The following is a 17,779-nucleotide window of genomic DNA, read 5'->3' on the forward strand; positions in this document are numbered from 1 at the left end:
TGCACCTGCACTTAAGAAAAATAATCTATTTCAGAATTGTTGCTAAGGATGCAGCTCTGTAAAAAGATTTATGCTTGCAAAAAAGTTGCTATTTACAAATAGCTGATATAATTTAAGGGAGTTATATTATAAATATTTATAGCAGCACAATGTCTGAATTCAGCCGGAAGGTAGACATCAGTTAGAGAGATATTTTTATTTAAAATACCAACCAGTACAGGACATTACATCACCCTGTCTAGTTTGTACAATATTTTAAAACGAGAGACCACATTCCACCCCCTCAGATCACAGACCCAAAGACACTCTTATTTTAAGCTAGAACACAAGAACAATGAATTTTCTATTGAAACAGAAACGTTCCAAGGTCTCCACATGTGTACAGCAAGACTCTTTCTCCAAGAAGGACACACAGCAACTTCTCTAGCTGAACTATGCCGAGCCACAGGATGAGATTTAAGAAAGGATGTTTTATCACATTCAAAGCAGGCACAACCCTTCAAGAAGGGCTGGATGAAGTAAACAGCTTCAATAAGCTTATCACAGGTGATTTGGGCAGCTAATGAGTTATTTGCCACACAAGCCAAATCTTTAGGTCTAACAAACCAAAGTTCATGAGTTTTGCTAAAATGTTTCCATAAGAGAACCACTCAAATTACAAGCAGCTAAGACATACAAGTTCCTACTACAAGATCTTCTGACCCTATTAAGCAACACTGATGGTAACTGACATTTAGTAATTAATTTTGTAACTGAATGTTGCAAGTTTACTGACACCCTTCCTCAAGTTACAAGAGCCAGAAATAAGAAATCCACCAAAACACGTATGACACTTATGATTTGATTATGACATTTATCACTTATTGTGCAAAGGTCCCAGATAAAAAGTTTTTTTTACAAGAACATCACAGCCAGACAAATACAAAAATCTCAAACTCAGAATTCACAAATGGAGTCGGGGCACATATGGAAACACGCATAAAATGTAATTCTACACTTCACACGTGAAAAACTTAGAGATAAATAACTAGTTTAAATGTATGTAACCTTTGCTTAAACTAAGAGGAACTTGCATAAGTAGCAGTAAAACAGTGTCAAATGTAAAAGGAAATCATACAGTTTTAAAGTAAAGCAGGGAGAAGTCTCTACAAACTCTACACAAAGATAGAAGGCCAAGGTACTGGTATATATAGCAGGACCATCTTCAGGACTTCTGGACTGCAACATCAAATGTTGGTTATATAAGCAATCCAAAATTAGAATAGCATTTTCCTCAAAATCCTGCTGTTAACCAAACCTTTTAGAGGCTAGTCATCCTCTCAGCTCTGGATTACACAGCTGTGATTAACAGCTTTTGAAAATGAAACAAAATATTTTCATTTTACCTCTAACACAGCTTGTAATTTGCTCTCTATTGCTAAATCACCTGAGACCACAGGATAGCACTCAGTTGTACTTAATACCACTAAAACATACAGTTCAAACTGTCAGAGCCATTAAAAATAGAAACAGTAGTATTTCCTAAAGTCTTGAGTCTTTAAATCAAGATTCAACACCACTGTAAGAGAGCACAGCGATCTGTTTCGACAGAAGAGATACGCTGATGCTGTATGGTTTAGAGTGTCGTGTTGCCAAACCCTACACAATACTAGATGATACCAAATTAGGCACTGACCAACTGTGGCATCTACAGCACTACTACTACATCCCACACACATTGCTGCTTTTCTTCACTCTAACTACCCTCTCCTATACTTTCAGAGTTGAGCTAGTACTATTTGCTTAGCACGTCAGCTCCAGCATGGGAAAGGGTCAGAACAGAGCCCAAAGTTGTCATTTCCACCAACTGATAGTGCTCCTCCACCCAGAAAGCAAAAGAGCAAAACTGCTCTGCATTAGAAATAAGTGGGAGGGGTTTGGTGTAAGAGGAAAGAAAGAGGGGAAGAGAGGGCAACGGCCTGGAGCTGTAAGGAATAGCCTGTGAACCCAGCAGCATTTTATGCTGCAAGCTTCAATATGAGATGAAATTTCTTAGTAACAGATTCTAAGTTCTTCAGTGAACTCAGATTAGCTTAGAAGCAGCAGAGTTGGTAGAAAAGAGGGAAGAAAAACACACCCTGCTCCAGCCACAGCTCTTTCTCTTCATCAGCTCATCTAGAAGATTTAAATGATCATTATATGAGTACAGAAATAATAAGAAAAATCAGTACGATCAAAGATTCAAATAGCATTGGCCATTGTTACCCAGGGACTGGATCAGGCGTTTTGTAAACTCTCCCCATCCAGCTTTCATCAGAATTATTCTAGATTAAGTGATAGATGCTGAGTTATCTGATAATAACTGAGCTATTCTAGAGCTGAGTGATAACAGCAATTTTTTTAAAATAACACCCCAAACTAGTACGTGTCAGGCAGCTGCCCCCACCCACCCCAAATTCCAAAACAACAGAACTTACCTGCTTCTGGATCTGGAGGAATCCTCCACATATACAAATTGAAGTCATCAGAGCCCGAAAGGATGTACTGTTAGGAACAAAACCAGAAGCAGTTTACCACAAAGTATCACCTGAATTACATTATTGTTGATCTAGTTTCTCCAAATCAAAGGGGGAAAAAAAGGTAATTTGTATCATTCTTTGAACCTCATTAATCAACTTATCCTTAAAAGGGGGTGAGGTATCAGCACAAAAATGTTGCATGCATATAAGTGGACTAAAATTCAAAAGCATTCTTCATGTATCTCATGCCTACTCCCAAAGCGTATGTTTTCTTTGCTAAATAAGGCTATGGATTTTGGCTGGCTTTAATACAAGCATGTCTAGGTCAAACTTTTGTATCTTGCAGCCTGTAACTCTGGGGTTTTTTTAACGTCGAAGTCTTTCATCCTCTTTCCTCATCTCCTGAACTAACAAGGAAAATACCTAAGAGAGCTAGCATGTCCACTACACGCAAGTGCAATATGTCTGGCTCAGTCTACTAAGACCATCAAAAGTCAGTCACTGAGGATAATCTTGAACACTGAACAAAACCAAAGCTAAACATTCACTGTCAGCAAGTCTCCAGTGGCTTAAAAACACCACATTTTCTTCCTGGTTATAGTTACTCCGAAGAGATGGAAGGGTGCCCTTTTTCAACAGTGCACGAATGATAAGCAATCTCTCTGTTGCACAGAAGTTTAGGCAGTATGCAATTTGAAGTAGCTTAATATACTACAAACATGAACTGGAACGACAGGTGACGTTTGACACTGAAAACCTTACGCTGAGGCCACAAACTGTGCCTTGTCTCCAAATATCTCTTGTCCAATAAACTGTACTCCCTGTCATTTATTTCTCCCCCAAATTAGAGAAGAGATGACACCTCGTGGAACCAAGGGCAGATTTCAATTCCAGTTATACTGCTGTAGACAGTCCAAATCTCTAGCCCTCAGCTGACTTAAGGCTTCTGCTTAACTAATACAGTCAGGAGGCTGGGGTTTTAATTTTATTATTATTATTATTCTTAGGGTAGAGGGAAGGGGAAAAAAAAAAAAAAGAAATGGAGCAAGTTTGTCCCTTTTCTAACCTTTGATAGGAGAAAAATTCTGTTTCGTTTGGCTCAAGTATAACTGGTTTCTGTCTTTCATTCTCCAGTGATGCATAAACTCATCAATCAAAGTAACATTAAGCAGTGATGAGACAAGTCCTGGAATAGCACAGGACTGAGAAGCAAATAAAAAAATATACACTAACACAGAGAAAACAGCTGTAAATTCACACATATTCTGTTTGCAATGCTAATTACGTTTGTGCAGTGTTTGGAAGTTTCCAGCCACAGAAATGCAATAACCAACCACTAAAACCCCTTCTCTGGTTTCCTACTATCACAATCCAATCATTCTTCTTCCTCTTATTTTTAAGGATGTAGGATGTGAGTAAGCACTTATGAATGCAATTCTGCTCATTTTCTGACAGATAAAAAGCACTGATCAAACAAAAGTTCCTTTACAAACTTGTGTACACTAGTTCTGCACCACTCATAGACCCATCCTTTGCAAGTCAGAAACTTATTTCCACAAGCCAATGTGTTCAAGCACTTAGACAGCTTACCTCTGCCAAACTGACCTGACGGTGCCAGGAATATGTGCTTCCCTTTCATTTGACTGCTCATAAATGTTAGTCCACAGCAGGCTGAGCCACTGTGCCAAAACTACAGATTAGGGCTCATATAAGCAACCTTCCAGCAGTCAGAAAGAAAGCACCTCTAATACCTTTTGTTACACAAGAAATGCTACATGGAAAAAAAGGTCTCGTTTAAAGATGTTGCCAGTTGTATTTATTACCAAATTGTGTGGTTGAAGCAGCAATTGGTTTGCCTGAGACACGTGGGGAAAAATGGAGACTTCTAAAACAGGTAGAAGACTCAGTGTCTTGAATTTATGACCATAACACCCTTTTTTTTTTTTTTTTACTTTTTTAAAAACAAGTTCTAACAACTCCTCAATATGAGAGTCATTTAGCACTTCACGTGATAAATCAGACAACCTACCAACAATGACAGGCCCCAGAGTGACAGATTTCAGACGTCCTGCAGCAAGCACACAACACAAGGAAAAAAAAAAAGTTATGTATGCACAGGGAACAAAGTGTCTGGGAGATTCTTCAAATCAGCTTCCAAACTGACCTGCAGAGGAACACACTGTGTATCCTGTAAGACTCAATGACCAGTTGTCTAGGAAATCGGGCATATCATTGCCCACCAAACAAGAACATGCTACTTACAAAGAACACTGATCCCAGCATACTCTGTCTGGCTTGGAGATAGCAAAATTTAGAGTGCCCTCACAGTGATGTGGACTAACGGCAATTTGAATGCACTATCAGGAGTGTAACCAGGAGGTCAAGATAAGCAATTATTCCCCTTACCTGGCACTTTTGAGGCCATACCTGGAGTATTGTGTCTGGTTTGGGTCACTCAAGAGCGACACTAATGAATCGGGCAAAGTGGAGAAGGGCCGCTGGGGCTGAAGGCACGTGGCCTGTGAGGAAAACCTAAGGGAACTGGCCTTATTTAGCCAAAAGGGAAAGCGAAGGGACAGACTGGACCTCAACAGCCTCCCACTGTCTGAAAGAATACAGAGCAGCCGGGGACAGACTCTTCTCAGAGGCATGCAGTGGATGCTGAGGAAGCAACAGTCACAAGTCACAGCAAGGGAAATTCCAGCTGAGCGCAAAGGAACAGCATGTTCAGCAGAAGTTTAACAAACACCGCAACTCGGCCCTGGAAAGGCAGTGGAATCTCCACCCTTGCAAATCTGAAATTTACCTGGACAGTTCCCTGAGCAACCTGATCTGACTTTGAAGGTGCTCTGCTCTGAGAAGCAGCGTAGGTCAGATGACCTCCACAGCTCACTTCTGATTAAATTTTTTCAAAGATTACCAAAGTAAAAAGGGAAATAATTGTCTTGGTGGATTGGGGTTGGTTTTTTGGGCGGGGGATGGGAAGGAGGAGAGATGTGGGCATTGCCAGGAAAATGCCCACCTGAAACCGTAACACTCCACCACACACCACAGCTTTGTGAAAACTCCAACGAGAAGGCAAACTTAGGCCACATAAACAGAGGCATAAGCTGCAGTTCAGCACATGGACTTGCATAAATTCAGGTGATCACAATTTGGGGAATTTAAGGAAAGAAACTGGAAAAGTTATCTCAAAGTAGTTCACAGAATCAAGGAACGGCTGAGGCTGGAAGTCATCTGGTCCAACCACCCTGCTCAAGCAGGGTCATCTAGAGCCGACTGCCCAGGACCATGTCCAGATGGCTTTTGAATGTATCCAATGGTGGAGATATTCAATCTGACTATCTCCAATTGAGATAGTTCCTACTTATTTAAAAAGCACCATGAAGTCCTTCACTTCATTACAGTTTTCTAGCCTAAGGACATTTGCACCAATCAAATACACTTGGCCAAATACACTTGGCCAAAGTACTCTGGAGCGAATTAAGAGAAAATAAGTAGGAATGAATAAAGCATCTGCATTGCAATTTACATCTAGTCACAGAACAAAGCTTAGCGCAGGATCTGAGCTATTCTGAAGTACTTACAGGTTTAATCTTGCAACTGAGACAGCTATGAGTAAGTGCCAAAAGCACTAATTGATGAAGTCATCTACACAAGTTTAATGTTGTAAGCGATGGGCTGCAAGCTGTGAACTTTTTAATATAAATTTGAATTTTATTTCCATAGTTAGCTCTGCCAATAATTACCAGAAATAGATTGTATTCCACAAGATATCCCACTGTTTGGTATCCCTGCCATTCTGTAGCAGACAGCATTGTTGTTCACCCTCTTTCCCTGTTAGGGCATCTCTGGGGTACATGTTTTCCTGCTGTTCTCATAAGATAGATCTGAATCCCCCAATGCATTCCTTTTGTCATCTTCTGTAAGACCAGGTGATAGGGGTCTGCGAAGCAGAACAGGGCTTTTCAGACAGAGACCAAGACACTGCCAGAACCACAACTCCATGACTGCAGCTATTGCAAGAAAGATGTGCCATCTGAAGCTTCAAGAGCAGACACCCAAGCTGCTAAAGCCAGAAACAAGCCTCTTCCATGACATTTGAAAAAGAAACTCAAATTCAATTCCTACTCTCTGCACAAGACAATGGGAACCCAAGGCCTCTGGAGAGCACAGCTGGACTGACATTACTAGAACGTTTATACGATCATCTGTGAAAATTTTTCTTTGATGTATTAATTATTAGTGTAACAATAAGCCTAGAGTCTTCCACACTAGTTGAAAGTTGAAGAATAAGGATTGAGAAAATGCCAGAGTGAGTCCGTACTACTAGAAAAACTCAAAGAAATAATTGCTATGAAATGCACCAAGCCCTAGTTAATAAGGCTGAAATCCTGAGGGAATGGAGTAGATTTTTTAAAAGGAAGGAACAGAAAGGAAAAAGGGGTTGGAGTAGGGTAGATGAAAGAATGGCATGCTGCATATGCTTAGACTCCACTTTAATTGTGGGCAAGGATTTTTGGTCCTGAGGGGATGTGCAAAACGTAATTCCTAGCAGAGTACCTTCTACTCACTCATTTTAAGAACAAAAGCCCAGATAATCAAATCACAGAGGCAAGCCAGTGAGGCAAAACCACGCACACTCAGAGAGACGAGTAAATGGCTAAGACAGCATGCACTTTCCCTCCTCCTCCCCCCCCCCCAAAAAAGACAAACTCCAAGCAGAAGTAACCTCAGGAACCAGAGCAGTGCTGAATTCTGAAGCAGACTAGACACTGCACAAGGAGCTCATATGTCTGCAGGGAGAGACCAATATTAAAACCACCTGTTTCATTGTCTGCATTTTTGCTGCTGTATCTGACCAGGACTTCGGAAATCAACATCCACAATATTCACATGAACATGAGATTAGACAAAAAAAAAACCACACAAAAAAACCCCACAGTTGCTAATAATTAATACTGGAGGGTTTTTTAGAAAGGAAGAATCAGCTTCTATGTCTAGCTGTTACCAACAATGACAGGAAAAGGCTTCCAGATGACTACAAGCTGCTGATTCAGAAGTTTGCCTTAGAAGGAAGAAAACTCTCAGGCATGATTAGAGTCTGCTGCTGGAGAAAATGCAGATTCAGTACACATAAAATGCTTAAAATGAACTATCATCGGGAATCTGGCAGAATTACTTTGGACTAGCGCTCCCCACTCATTCCACTGTAACTCGCCTCATTTTCTCTCTCCCCAAGGAAATTACAGCAGTTGATATAAATAAATGGAGATCTAATCTGCTGCTGCTACAGTCTCGTAACAGTAGCATTAGCATTGCATTTTGCAGAGTACTACCACTCTGGGGAATTTATTTTTGTTCTTACCACTGCCAGTTTGAAAGCTTTCAAAATCCCACAAGCTCCATTTCCTAAGGTGCTACTGAATATGGAGTATTTCAACAAAATTTTATCTAAATCAAACCTTATTTTACAGTTTCCAACATCCACATTTCCTGTTTCCATAAAATTTTCTCTTACTTATGACCTATCAGAGACATTTTAAAGCTTTTGGCCCTAGACAAGGGACCAGCAGAGCTGGATCATTTTTCCAAAAGTCTTCTGAATGGCCCTACTGATGTAGGGGAGAACAAGAACGAAGGAGAATTTACCTTAAAAGCACAAAGCAAAAAGCACCATCATCATATAATTATAAATGTATTAATGAGACCATGGGTAACAGTACAGAGATGATAACCATCTGAAAAGTGATTGCTGCTAAGTTACTAACAGGAAAATGCTTGTTAGAGACACTCAAATTCCATGACGCTGCTTACAGCTTTACTAACAAGTCAGCCCTGAAAGAGACTGAACTTCTCACATCCCAATCCCCACTCACTTGAGCATGTCTGTCCTTTCTTCAGAGGGGCCAATGGAACTTGGGGCAGAAAAGATCACAGTAGACAGAATTCTTCTTGGGCTTTTAGATAGCTGTCCCTTAGGTTCTTTAAGTAGTGCAAAATCCACACACACAGGGCAAGAAGCACAGAGGCATCCAAGTTTGAAACAGTTCTGCTGGTGCTTTGCACAGCTCCTGTAAAAGGCAGGATGTACAGTCCCTCCATATATTGCCTGTAACAACTCATGGGTGGGGTGCAGGCTTTTGCTGTTTTTCCTATGACAACAGACAAAATTTGGATTGGTGGCATTCAGCTAGGCTGAAATCTTGAGCATATGAAGAGCTGCCTTGCACATCATCTCTGTGGTGGGATATGCACTGAGGAAACCAGTTTGACATGAAGCACCACTGAAGTCTGAAAAACACTGATTGTCTGTTCAAAGAGACCGAAATTCATAGCAATCATCAATCGCCTTTGGAGAAGGAACATGTTTACATGAAGAACATAAAAACTGGGTATTTTTCCAAGGAGGAAAGGTTTCCTAAGGAAACAAGGCTTATGCTATTTCATTCTATGTGGCATCTGTCTGTCTCCAAGAACTTTTAAGCCTAGTGGCCAATTTCAAATTTGATAGAGGACCTGAGGGTTCCAGAATTATTGACTGCCTAGAAATATTGTTTTACAAACAGCCAGCCACACAGGGGGGAGAGACCGACCCTGTAAGTAGCTACTGAGAACAAAGCAGTGCCACAATTACACCCCACTACTGAACATCAGGAAATCCAAATGGGAACTTATCCTTGAACTCAACAAAATCCCAATAATATCACCATGATCTGCTTCTCATGGAACTATTTCAAAGGAGGTAAGAAAGCAGGCTACACATAATAAAAGCAAGAAGAAAGGTCACCTCACATACACATATGAATCTTTGTGTATGCTTGTATGTGTATATATTATGTAAACATTGCAACCATTAACACAGGTCTTGCTATACATTACGTATTTTGCATGAAAAAGGTGTTTGACAGAACATAACCAAAATATTTTTTATACCTGCTTCTGAGCCTTTTGTGATGCCAAGACCGCTCTACATATCCTCCTGATGAGACTTCCCCTGCTATTTCCTCCATTTTAAAAAATGACTGATACTTAATTTACCATCTGATCAGAATTTAATGTTTAGTTCACATTTCCTTTCGGTAGAAAACCCACAGATTTGTTTTCAAATAATCTTTCTATTGTTAAGAGTACTCATTGACCAAAAGGGGAAAAGATAAGGACACATCCACACAGGAGGAAAAGCCCTTTGGTATTCAAAGCAAACAAACAAGGAATCGGCAAGATAATACAGCTTGTTTGAGATGGGCAATACCAGAAGAATAAAAGAAAAAACCAGAATCTCCCACAGAGCAGAGCACTCCTTTCCTTTCCTTAAACAATTAAGAAATAAACAACAGTCAATTGGCCAAGTACTTCCATCTCTTTGCGATTCCTGAACTTTCTGTCGGGCTCTTAACTTTATGCTGATGAATCTAGGCTTTTAGTATAGAGTTCCCACTGAGTACAACTTGAAAAGCTGCTCTAATGATCATCTGCTGATCTCCTCGGTAGGTACGTTCCCACTTACATCCCTTGTGCCGACATCAGCACTCGTGACACAGCAGTGGTCTGGTTCAGCAGCTAAACAGTAAAATGCCATACAAATTGCACTCAATCATTCAATATATTCCTTCTCCTTTATGTATGTCAACCAGCTTCTCTAGGGGTCATATGGGTGCCAGTACAGGGCAAGTACAGCACAAGATCTCCCCTCTCAATGGCACACTGCCTCCTTTGTACCCTCAGACTGCAGTCTCAGCCAGAGCAGCTGCCTCTTCTTTTAGAAGCTCTCGTTACCAGCTAAGAAGTTCCTCTCCCCAGGGCAGTTAAGCAGGCTGCAGGTCAGAACAGTCACCTGTGCAGGCTATTAACCTCTTGTTGCTGTCTTTCAATGGCAAAACCCAAAGTAGAGAGGAGACATAACTGGGAAAGCCATTTCTGAAGTGTGTTTTGGAAAACTTGTGGTTAAGAAAGTCATTTACCTACAAGAAAGGATACCTATATATTCTTTTATCTTCCACTTTGTAATAAATTCTGGGGTGCAAATCATATCCTTTGTGCAATATTTAACAAATATAAAGAGTAATCTACAACTAAGCCTCACAACATTGTGGTATTAAGAACATGTTTGCTTTGAAAACAGTCATCTTTCCTCATACTAGCCAGGACAGCAGTTTGCAACCTATACTGTTTGAGACTGTTTTTCAGGAAGGTTGAAATTGGTACAAAAAGAGAGCTTAAAAGTTTTCCACCTCAGCCAGAGAATCAAGCAGGTATGTCCAAAGGCTTTTTACAACAGAAACTTTGTTCCTCAGCAAGAGCCACACCTATCTCATGAACTGGGAAAAGAAAAAGCTGTGACACAGCAGACTGGAGAAACACAAATTGCTTAAAGTACATAAAATTCAAAGCCAAAAATTTGTATTCTCACTCCCTAAATCCCTAATCTCATAAACAGCAAACTCTGTGTGGGGCAGTTTTAAATGCTTACAGAAGCAGCATCAGGAACAATCCATCAACGTTTTTACAGCTGCCTTTTTGCCATGCAGAAAGGCCATAACAGTAATTTTATTCATGAACAAAAGCAACTTAGAAACCCTTCTTGTGGATTTCTATAGCAGGGAAAATATTCCTATTATGTTCCAAAGCAAGCAATAACAAGTTTATCTGAGCATATGAAGGGGACTCTTCCATAAGTGGCTGAAACTCCATGTACCCCAATTGGTCTCTTTTGTCTTATTCAGCCATCTGTTATTTTACTTTTGCAAATACGTGTTAAATCAAATATTCAATTAGTCAAACCCCTCCAGAATTCATAGTTGCTTTTTCGGTATCTAGACAAGGCCTAGTTTTAACAGCTCAACAAGAAACACTGTCAGTGCAGCACCCATTGTGTGTCATTTTCAGGAGTGCATTCCTGCTCACTCTCCCTTCCCTTCCCTCTCCCCAGTCATGCAAGGGATGCTGCTAAACTGCAGATCTCCCTTGATGCACTATGAGGGACGTGAAGCCTGCAAACCTCCAAGTCTCCCGAGTCAGGGTTCCACTCCACCAGAATTTAGCTTCAGTATGGGTCCCCCTGGGCTAACGAATTACTGTCCAGATGTCTAAAAACCTCCCCCAAGGGCTTATAGAAATGTAGAAGAGAAAGGAGAGAGGAAACAGGGCTGGCAGGATGCTCCCAAGAATGGGGGAAAAGGTGATCAGAAGAAGGGTTAAAGAAAACTCCCAGCCCCTTCTGTCAATACCCTGACCCTGAAGAGACATTTCCAGTATGACCTTCCCATATCAATTACCAAAAGCGATGGAGAAGAAATAAATAAATATTTTCATAGTCAGATAAATTACTGATGTATGTATTTTATATATATGTAATGTTACACATAAAGCTGAGATTTAAACTGCCATTTCGATAAGTAAAAAACCAAAACACAACCTCATCAGTAATTCTTGGAAGAAGTCAATTTAAGACAGAGTAAGACATTGATTTTCTTTTTATCCAAGCACAGCAATGTATTTGCACACTGAGTGCTTTTCATATATTAAGAAACACTGACTGCAATAAGCTACTATTCATTAAGGAGTCCTCTGTGCCCAGGAAACTCACAATGTATTCTTTAGAAAAATAATTCCCTTCCTTCTTTTTAGTTTTTAAAACTAGACATTGGTAAGTACTACTTCCTAAGGTAAACAGCCTTTAAGTTAGATGACACAAAGAAAAACAAAGAAGAAAAGTTTTATTTCTTTACAAAGGCAATGCACAACCATACAAGACCCCTGGCACCTAATACAGCTAATCCTGTTCTTGTAAGGGTTACACTCATGCAGTAAGTCTGTCCTGCTAAAAACAGGGTTGTCCCTAACCAGGGCTATTTAGCACACTGACTTCAACATAAGGAAGGCTGTAACTTTATAGGGAGCTGGAGCAGTTTGCAGTACCGTGAGTGGTGCATTCCTGAAACTCTCCTATACCAGCGTAATGTCAACAGAAAAGGCTGAGTGGTGATGTAATGTCTGAGGGCAGGCCAGAGTCAAGAAACTTTTTGTTTGATTCACAGGGTACAAGTTATTTCTCCCCACTCCCAACTTTTTTAAAAACAGGCGATAGGCAGTTGATTTTACAGCTACAGGCGTTAAGAGCCTCACATTATCTGCACAGTGAAAAAAAAAGGAATGAGTTGATAGCGTTCATCATTGTGACACAAGCAACAATTCTTGAGCAAGAAAAGCTTTTGGTCTATTTTAGTTTGGAGGGAGGTTTGTGTTTTGTGGGGTTTTTTATGGGTCTTTTTTTGCTGCCCATCACCATGGCCTCTGAGGCTTGTACACTTTAAAAGTGCATTTGGATACTCGAAGCCCTTCAATACTTCCTGTATCCTCAGATCCAAGAAGATACTTTCCATACACATCTAGCAACCAGAAGTCCTTAGTACATAAACAACACTTCCCAAACTCTAATGCTGACAAGAAGAATGGAAACTCCCCCAGTACCCTGACACAACTTGAGATTCTCACACATTTTATGATTTGTATGTAAACAAACACCTGTGCACATTAGGGTAAAGTCAGTGGGAGCAGGGTGCATAAGTAAACTGCCTTTAAAATTCTGGGCCTGGACGCCTGTACCAAAAGGATGGATAAACTGTACTCTCACATAAATCTCTATAGCCAACAGAGAGAGCGGGCAGCTGAGAGTCATGCCTGATTCATCCAGGCTGCCTTACCCTTCCTCCCTTGCACAGCTGTATCACTAAAGTGAGCTCCCGAATAATGCAAATGGCATACAATTTTGATGCATTTATCTACCAACATCAGAGCTCTCTTACAAAAAGAAAAATCAGTGTCATGCGAATGAGGTCATTACACTCCTGACATGGACAAAAGAGTTCTGAGAGGAGCAAACGAAACAATTATAAATGGGTGCAAATAACACACCAGCTAAACATTGCCTCTCAAGCTTTGACAGTTGTAAGAAACAAGAAAAGTCTGACTGAGTCATTTCTAGAAAAAATGCTTGCATATACTGTTCACTGATTTTCAAATCAAATTCTCAAGGACTAGGGCAATAATGCTTTTGGAGGAAAACAACAGTTTGCAAGGACACAAAAAGACGCAATGCTGTTCACCCTCTGAGATCCATGTCACTTAGCTTGTGCTACAACCCACACACCCAAAATACCTGCAACAACTCAAAACCACCTAAGCCCTTCAGAAGGTGTTCTTTAGGCTTAAAAAAAAAAAAATAATTGGTGTTAACACATGAATGTTCCCAAGTTTTGTTCCTTAAAGCACTAATGGTATTTCATTCTTTGTTAATTGGTTTCAACCTATAGCATCACAGATGCTCCAATAAAACAAGCTGGTACGCAGATCACTGCACATCTGCTGGTAGCAGGCTCCTCTCTAGAGTGAGAAGTCAGGAGCTCTGGATCCGAGTCCTGTTGAGTACCTGTCACAATCTATGGGCACTAAAAAGACAACACTGAGAAAAGAGTAGTATACAGAGCCTAACTGCCATCAACAGACAAACCAATCAAACTGCTCTCCAACTAGTAGTCTGTATTTTATTTTTGCAAAGAAATTATATTAATTTAACACACATACCTTGTCAAAGTAAGAGTAACACATCTGACCATTATAGGAACTTAAGTATTTAATTTCTGAAAATATAAGAGTGATCTCTAAGAGAACTCATTAAGTTATGTGCTTGCAGCTCAGAATCTGATAATTTTTGCCACACTAGAATCCAACAGCTCCATACGGAACATGATGTTATTTACCCTCCCTGTAGATTTTCACCACTACGTTACAGCAAACTTCCAAAGGCAAGTAATAAGACCACAACTAACAGTTGTGGGTTTTTAAACCCTCATGGTCATGATTTACAGGAAAATTTCCTGTGAGTAAATCATTTTCCATGTACAAACTTCACAGAAAGAGTAACAAAGGCTGACATTCTGTGAGGAGCTGAGTCTCAGTGCTTACAGGCCATCTTTCACCCACCCTCTGATCCCTTCCTTGTGTTGCATTCAAATTCCTACCAGAGCCCTTTGAAGTGTCAGTTTAAGTCATTAAACCAGAAAAAGTAAAAGCTTCTGCAAGGTTAGGAAGCTGAATCACTGAAAGGTCTTGCATCACCTCTGCTGGACGAGAAAGGCCTCTCCCTTTCAGCAGTTCATTTTTTCCCAATGCAACTGCATTTTAAGCACTCATGAGTTAAGGATATCCCTTTCTTGTTAGGGTTGAAATACAGAATCAAAATGCAGCTTTATCAGACGAACTAATTGTGCAGACAACACTTAAGAATTTTTGAACATAGGAAAGCCACATTTTTAAATTACTAGGCTCTGTATGAAGGATTAAAACCTAACTATTTAAGACAGCTTAAAAGAGAAAAAAAGATTGAATCACCACTTTAATAAAGATGAAAATAAAAAACTAAGAGAAAATCAGATATGGAATGACAGAAAATTTCTGGAGAAGCCTTCCTACCACAAGTGCCATTCACATCTTCAACACAACTTTCTTATCCTTAGATCCCTTCAAATGAGCCTTAGCCCACACTAAGTTTTGATCCTACAAGGAAATACAAGCAAGGAATGCTATGAAGCCCACTTTGCATGGATCTCAAACAAAAGATATTCTTTATTAAAGCAAAGGACAGCAATATTAAATGGGAGAGGGTGCTGGAACCAGATTAAATTTGAAACAGATTTATTTCTATTTTTGGTGAATTCTGATTTGCAGGTAGTCTCTTGTAAACATTGTTTCACACTCACAAAACTCACCAAAAAGCAAAAGCATACTAGTTGCATAACTCAAAAAAACATTGTAACTTTTTTTATTCATCTTGTGTATCTTACAGTAAGGTTCAACTAATCCTCTTTTCTAGATACATCCAGAACTGGAACCGAGTTCTCTGTAAAAGGCAGTCCCTAAGGACTATCCGTAGAGCTGACAATCTTAGCCAGTGAATTGGAGCATTACTGGACAGTTTCAGACGTATACAGTTGGACCACATGTTGGCATTTTCTGTGACTTCATTATCTACTTTCCTTCCAGTTAGAAGATGAATACGAGCAAGTATCTAAATGTCAAATTCCACATGCCTCTAACATTCCATATTAAACTTAAGTGTCTTTCGCTCTGATTTCCAGCTGGTTAGTAGCATTATGTGCTGCTACTTATCTGAACAGAAAGTCCATCAAACCAAAAGAATATCAAGTTTTTAAAAAAATTCAGTCTTCTGAAGTACTGCATCAACCTGATAGAGAACAGCCATATTCTTCTCATTAAAATAACACCATACTCATAAGAAAATGGCCTAGAAAGCACAACAACAGATATTAAGGCTTTTACATAGATCTTCAGTAAGAGATGAGAAGCTAAACTATATGTCAGAGTGTACACTGGTCTACTCTGACTTTCCAGAAGAGAAAAGACCATCATCTTTAGGCTGACTAAATAATGGACCGTAAATCATCAGCAGTTTTCTTAAACAATATATGTGTTTGCCCAATCTTTATAGTAAAACACTATTTTTCAAGATGGTTTCATTATTGCATTTTCACACTCCTGCCAAAAAATACGCAAAACTCAAACACTGCTCCAGTTCAGTGATGTAAATGTACTTCCCACTTGCAATCTGAAAGAAGCTCAACTCTGCCTCCTGCAGCAGCAGCAATAGAATTCATGACAAAATTCTGACTGTGGGAATTTTGTTGATGGCAGCAAAGAGATTTTCAGATCTTAGTTCTATACTATCATGGCTTGAAAATACATTTTTTTGTCCTTAAACAGTGTCAGTGGTTATTAAATACAGCTGTCCAAAGACAATATCCAGCTCTAGAATCATGCAAACTGCTGTTAGTTACTTTCTGGGTGACTATTTCTTTGTGATTAGTAGTAGGGAGTAGTAGTAGTAGTCCTGCCTCAGTGAAGTACAAACTATTCCTTCCTAACCACCTGCCATCACTACTTACAGAACACTGAATTATAAAGGCCTATAATCTGATCCAGTAGTATAGTATTAAAGAAGAAACATTATAATTTGAAATAAGAATTGATAACTCCATAAAGCCACAATATTTGTTTTGTGGGATTGCCTCTACTTCAACTCAGTAGCAATACTGAAATGAAAGGAAGATGCTTCTTTATCATACGTTGGTAATATTGTCTACTCATTGTTCTAAAATCATTAATTGAACCTAAAAAGCCTCTGCAAATATTTTTCTTGGGAATATCACCTTCCAAGTAACTATTAGATCACATCAAACAAGAGGTAAAATTTATCGTGTGCTTTTATATATGTTTTTCTCCTTTCACAGCCTATGTTGCAAAACAGTTCTGAGGTAAGGCTATACCTGTCCTGCCTCCTGTTTTATCTCCCGAATCAGAAAAAGAAATCTTACAGAGGTGTTTTCAAGCACTCATGGAAGCTGTGGAGACTCAGGACAGCAATGCTTGCTCATTACCTGATCACGATCACCTGCAAAACAGCAGCTCTTCATAGTACATGAGTTGAAGTACCCTTGGTTGTCAAACTGGAAGACAGGCAGCCGACAGTGGATGTCATAGAGGACTGGGGGAAGGCGTCGACGCAGTGCCAGCAGCTGGGTTCCATTGCTGTTGAACCGGACACTCATGGCACTCTGAAGGGAAAGGTTCCCACCATAGCGGAGCAGCGAACTGGGCAAAGACAAAGGAAACAAGAGAGATAGGCTGTGCATATGAAATGAACTACTTAAAGACAGAACTCTCTCTTTAACCATATGTTTCATTTCAAACAAGCCCAGTAAACTATAATTTCATTTAGTTTCTGCTTCAACAGATCAATTCCTGAACAAACTTGATTCAAAACCTGAATGACAAACTCAAAATGCTAAGACCGTAAAGTCTTCAGGAGAGTAAAGTTAAAGACTGCGAGTAGTTTCGTTAATAACGAATACATTCCCTGCATAGGAGCAAAGTGACAGAACAGCCTTAGCTTTAAAAAGGCTGTTCTTGTACTTCTGGAATGTCTGCATTTGAGGCTGACTATCAGCACTCAGCTCTTTTTGTTCAGCTGGTGCCTGAATCCAGCCAGCCCAAACTTTTTTTTTTCCCCCCTCTGCTCTGGCACCGGATGGCATTTTCTCTAATTTTAGATACTCTGACCATTATATCACTTCTGCTTCTATTTACATTTCCACAGGGCACCAGAAGATGTTTGAACTCTACAGTCAGTTCCAGCTGTCTTAAAAGGCCATCTTACTAACAAGTTATTGCAAGAAATGCTAAAATAAGTCACTTAGCTAATC

At 39.8% G+C, this 17,779-nt stretch overlaps 1 protein-coding gene across 4 annotated transcripts in view; it reads right to left on the reverse strand.

Annotated features, from left to right (window-relative positions):
- DCAF5 (DDB1 and CUL4 associated factor 5) overlaps positions 1–17,779 on the reverse strand; it is a 78,761-nt gene that overhangs the window by 17,512 nt on the left and 43,470 nt on the right. For all 4 annotated transcript variants that reach the window (XM_086462013.1, XM_086462012.1, XM_086462015.1 and 1 more), the window contains exons 6-7: positions 16,955–17,168; positions 2,457–2,523 (exon numbers count right to left, since the gene is read on the reverse strand). In XM_086462013.1, coding sequence (XP_086318139.1) covers positions 2,457–2,523; positions 16,955–17,168 — 281 coding nt within the window. The remainder of the gene's footprint in view (positions 1–2,456; positions 2,524–16,954; positions 17,169–17,779) is intronic.

This window comes from Leptosomus discolor, chromosome 3 (genome assembly GCF_034619465.1).
Source record: "Leptosomus discolor isolate bLepDis1 chromosome 3, bLepDis1.hap2, whole genome shotgun sequence".
Lineage (NCBI taxonomy): Eukaryota > Metazoa > Chordata > Aves > Leptosomiformes > Leptosomidae > Leptosomus > Leptosomus discolor.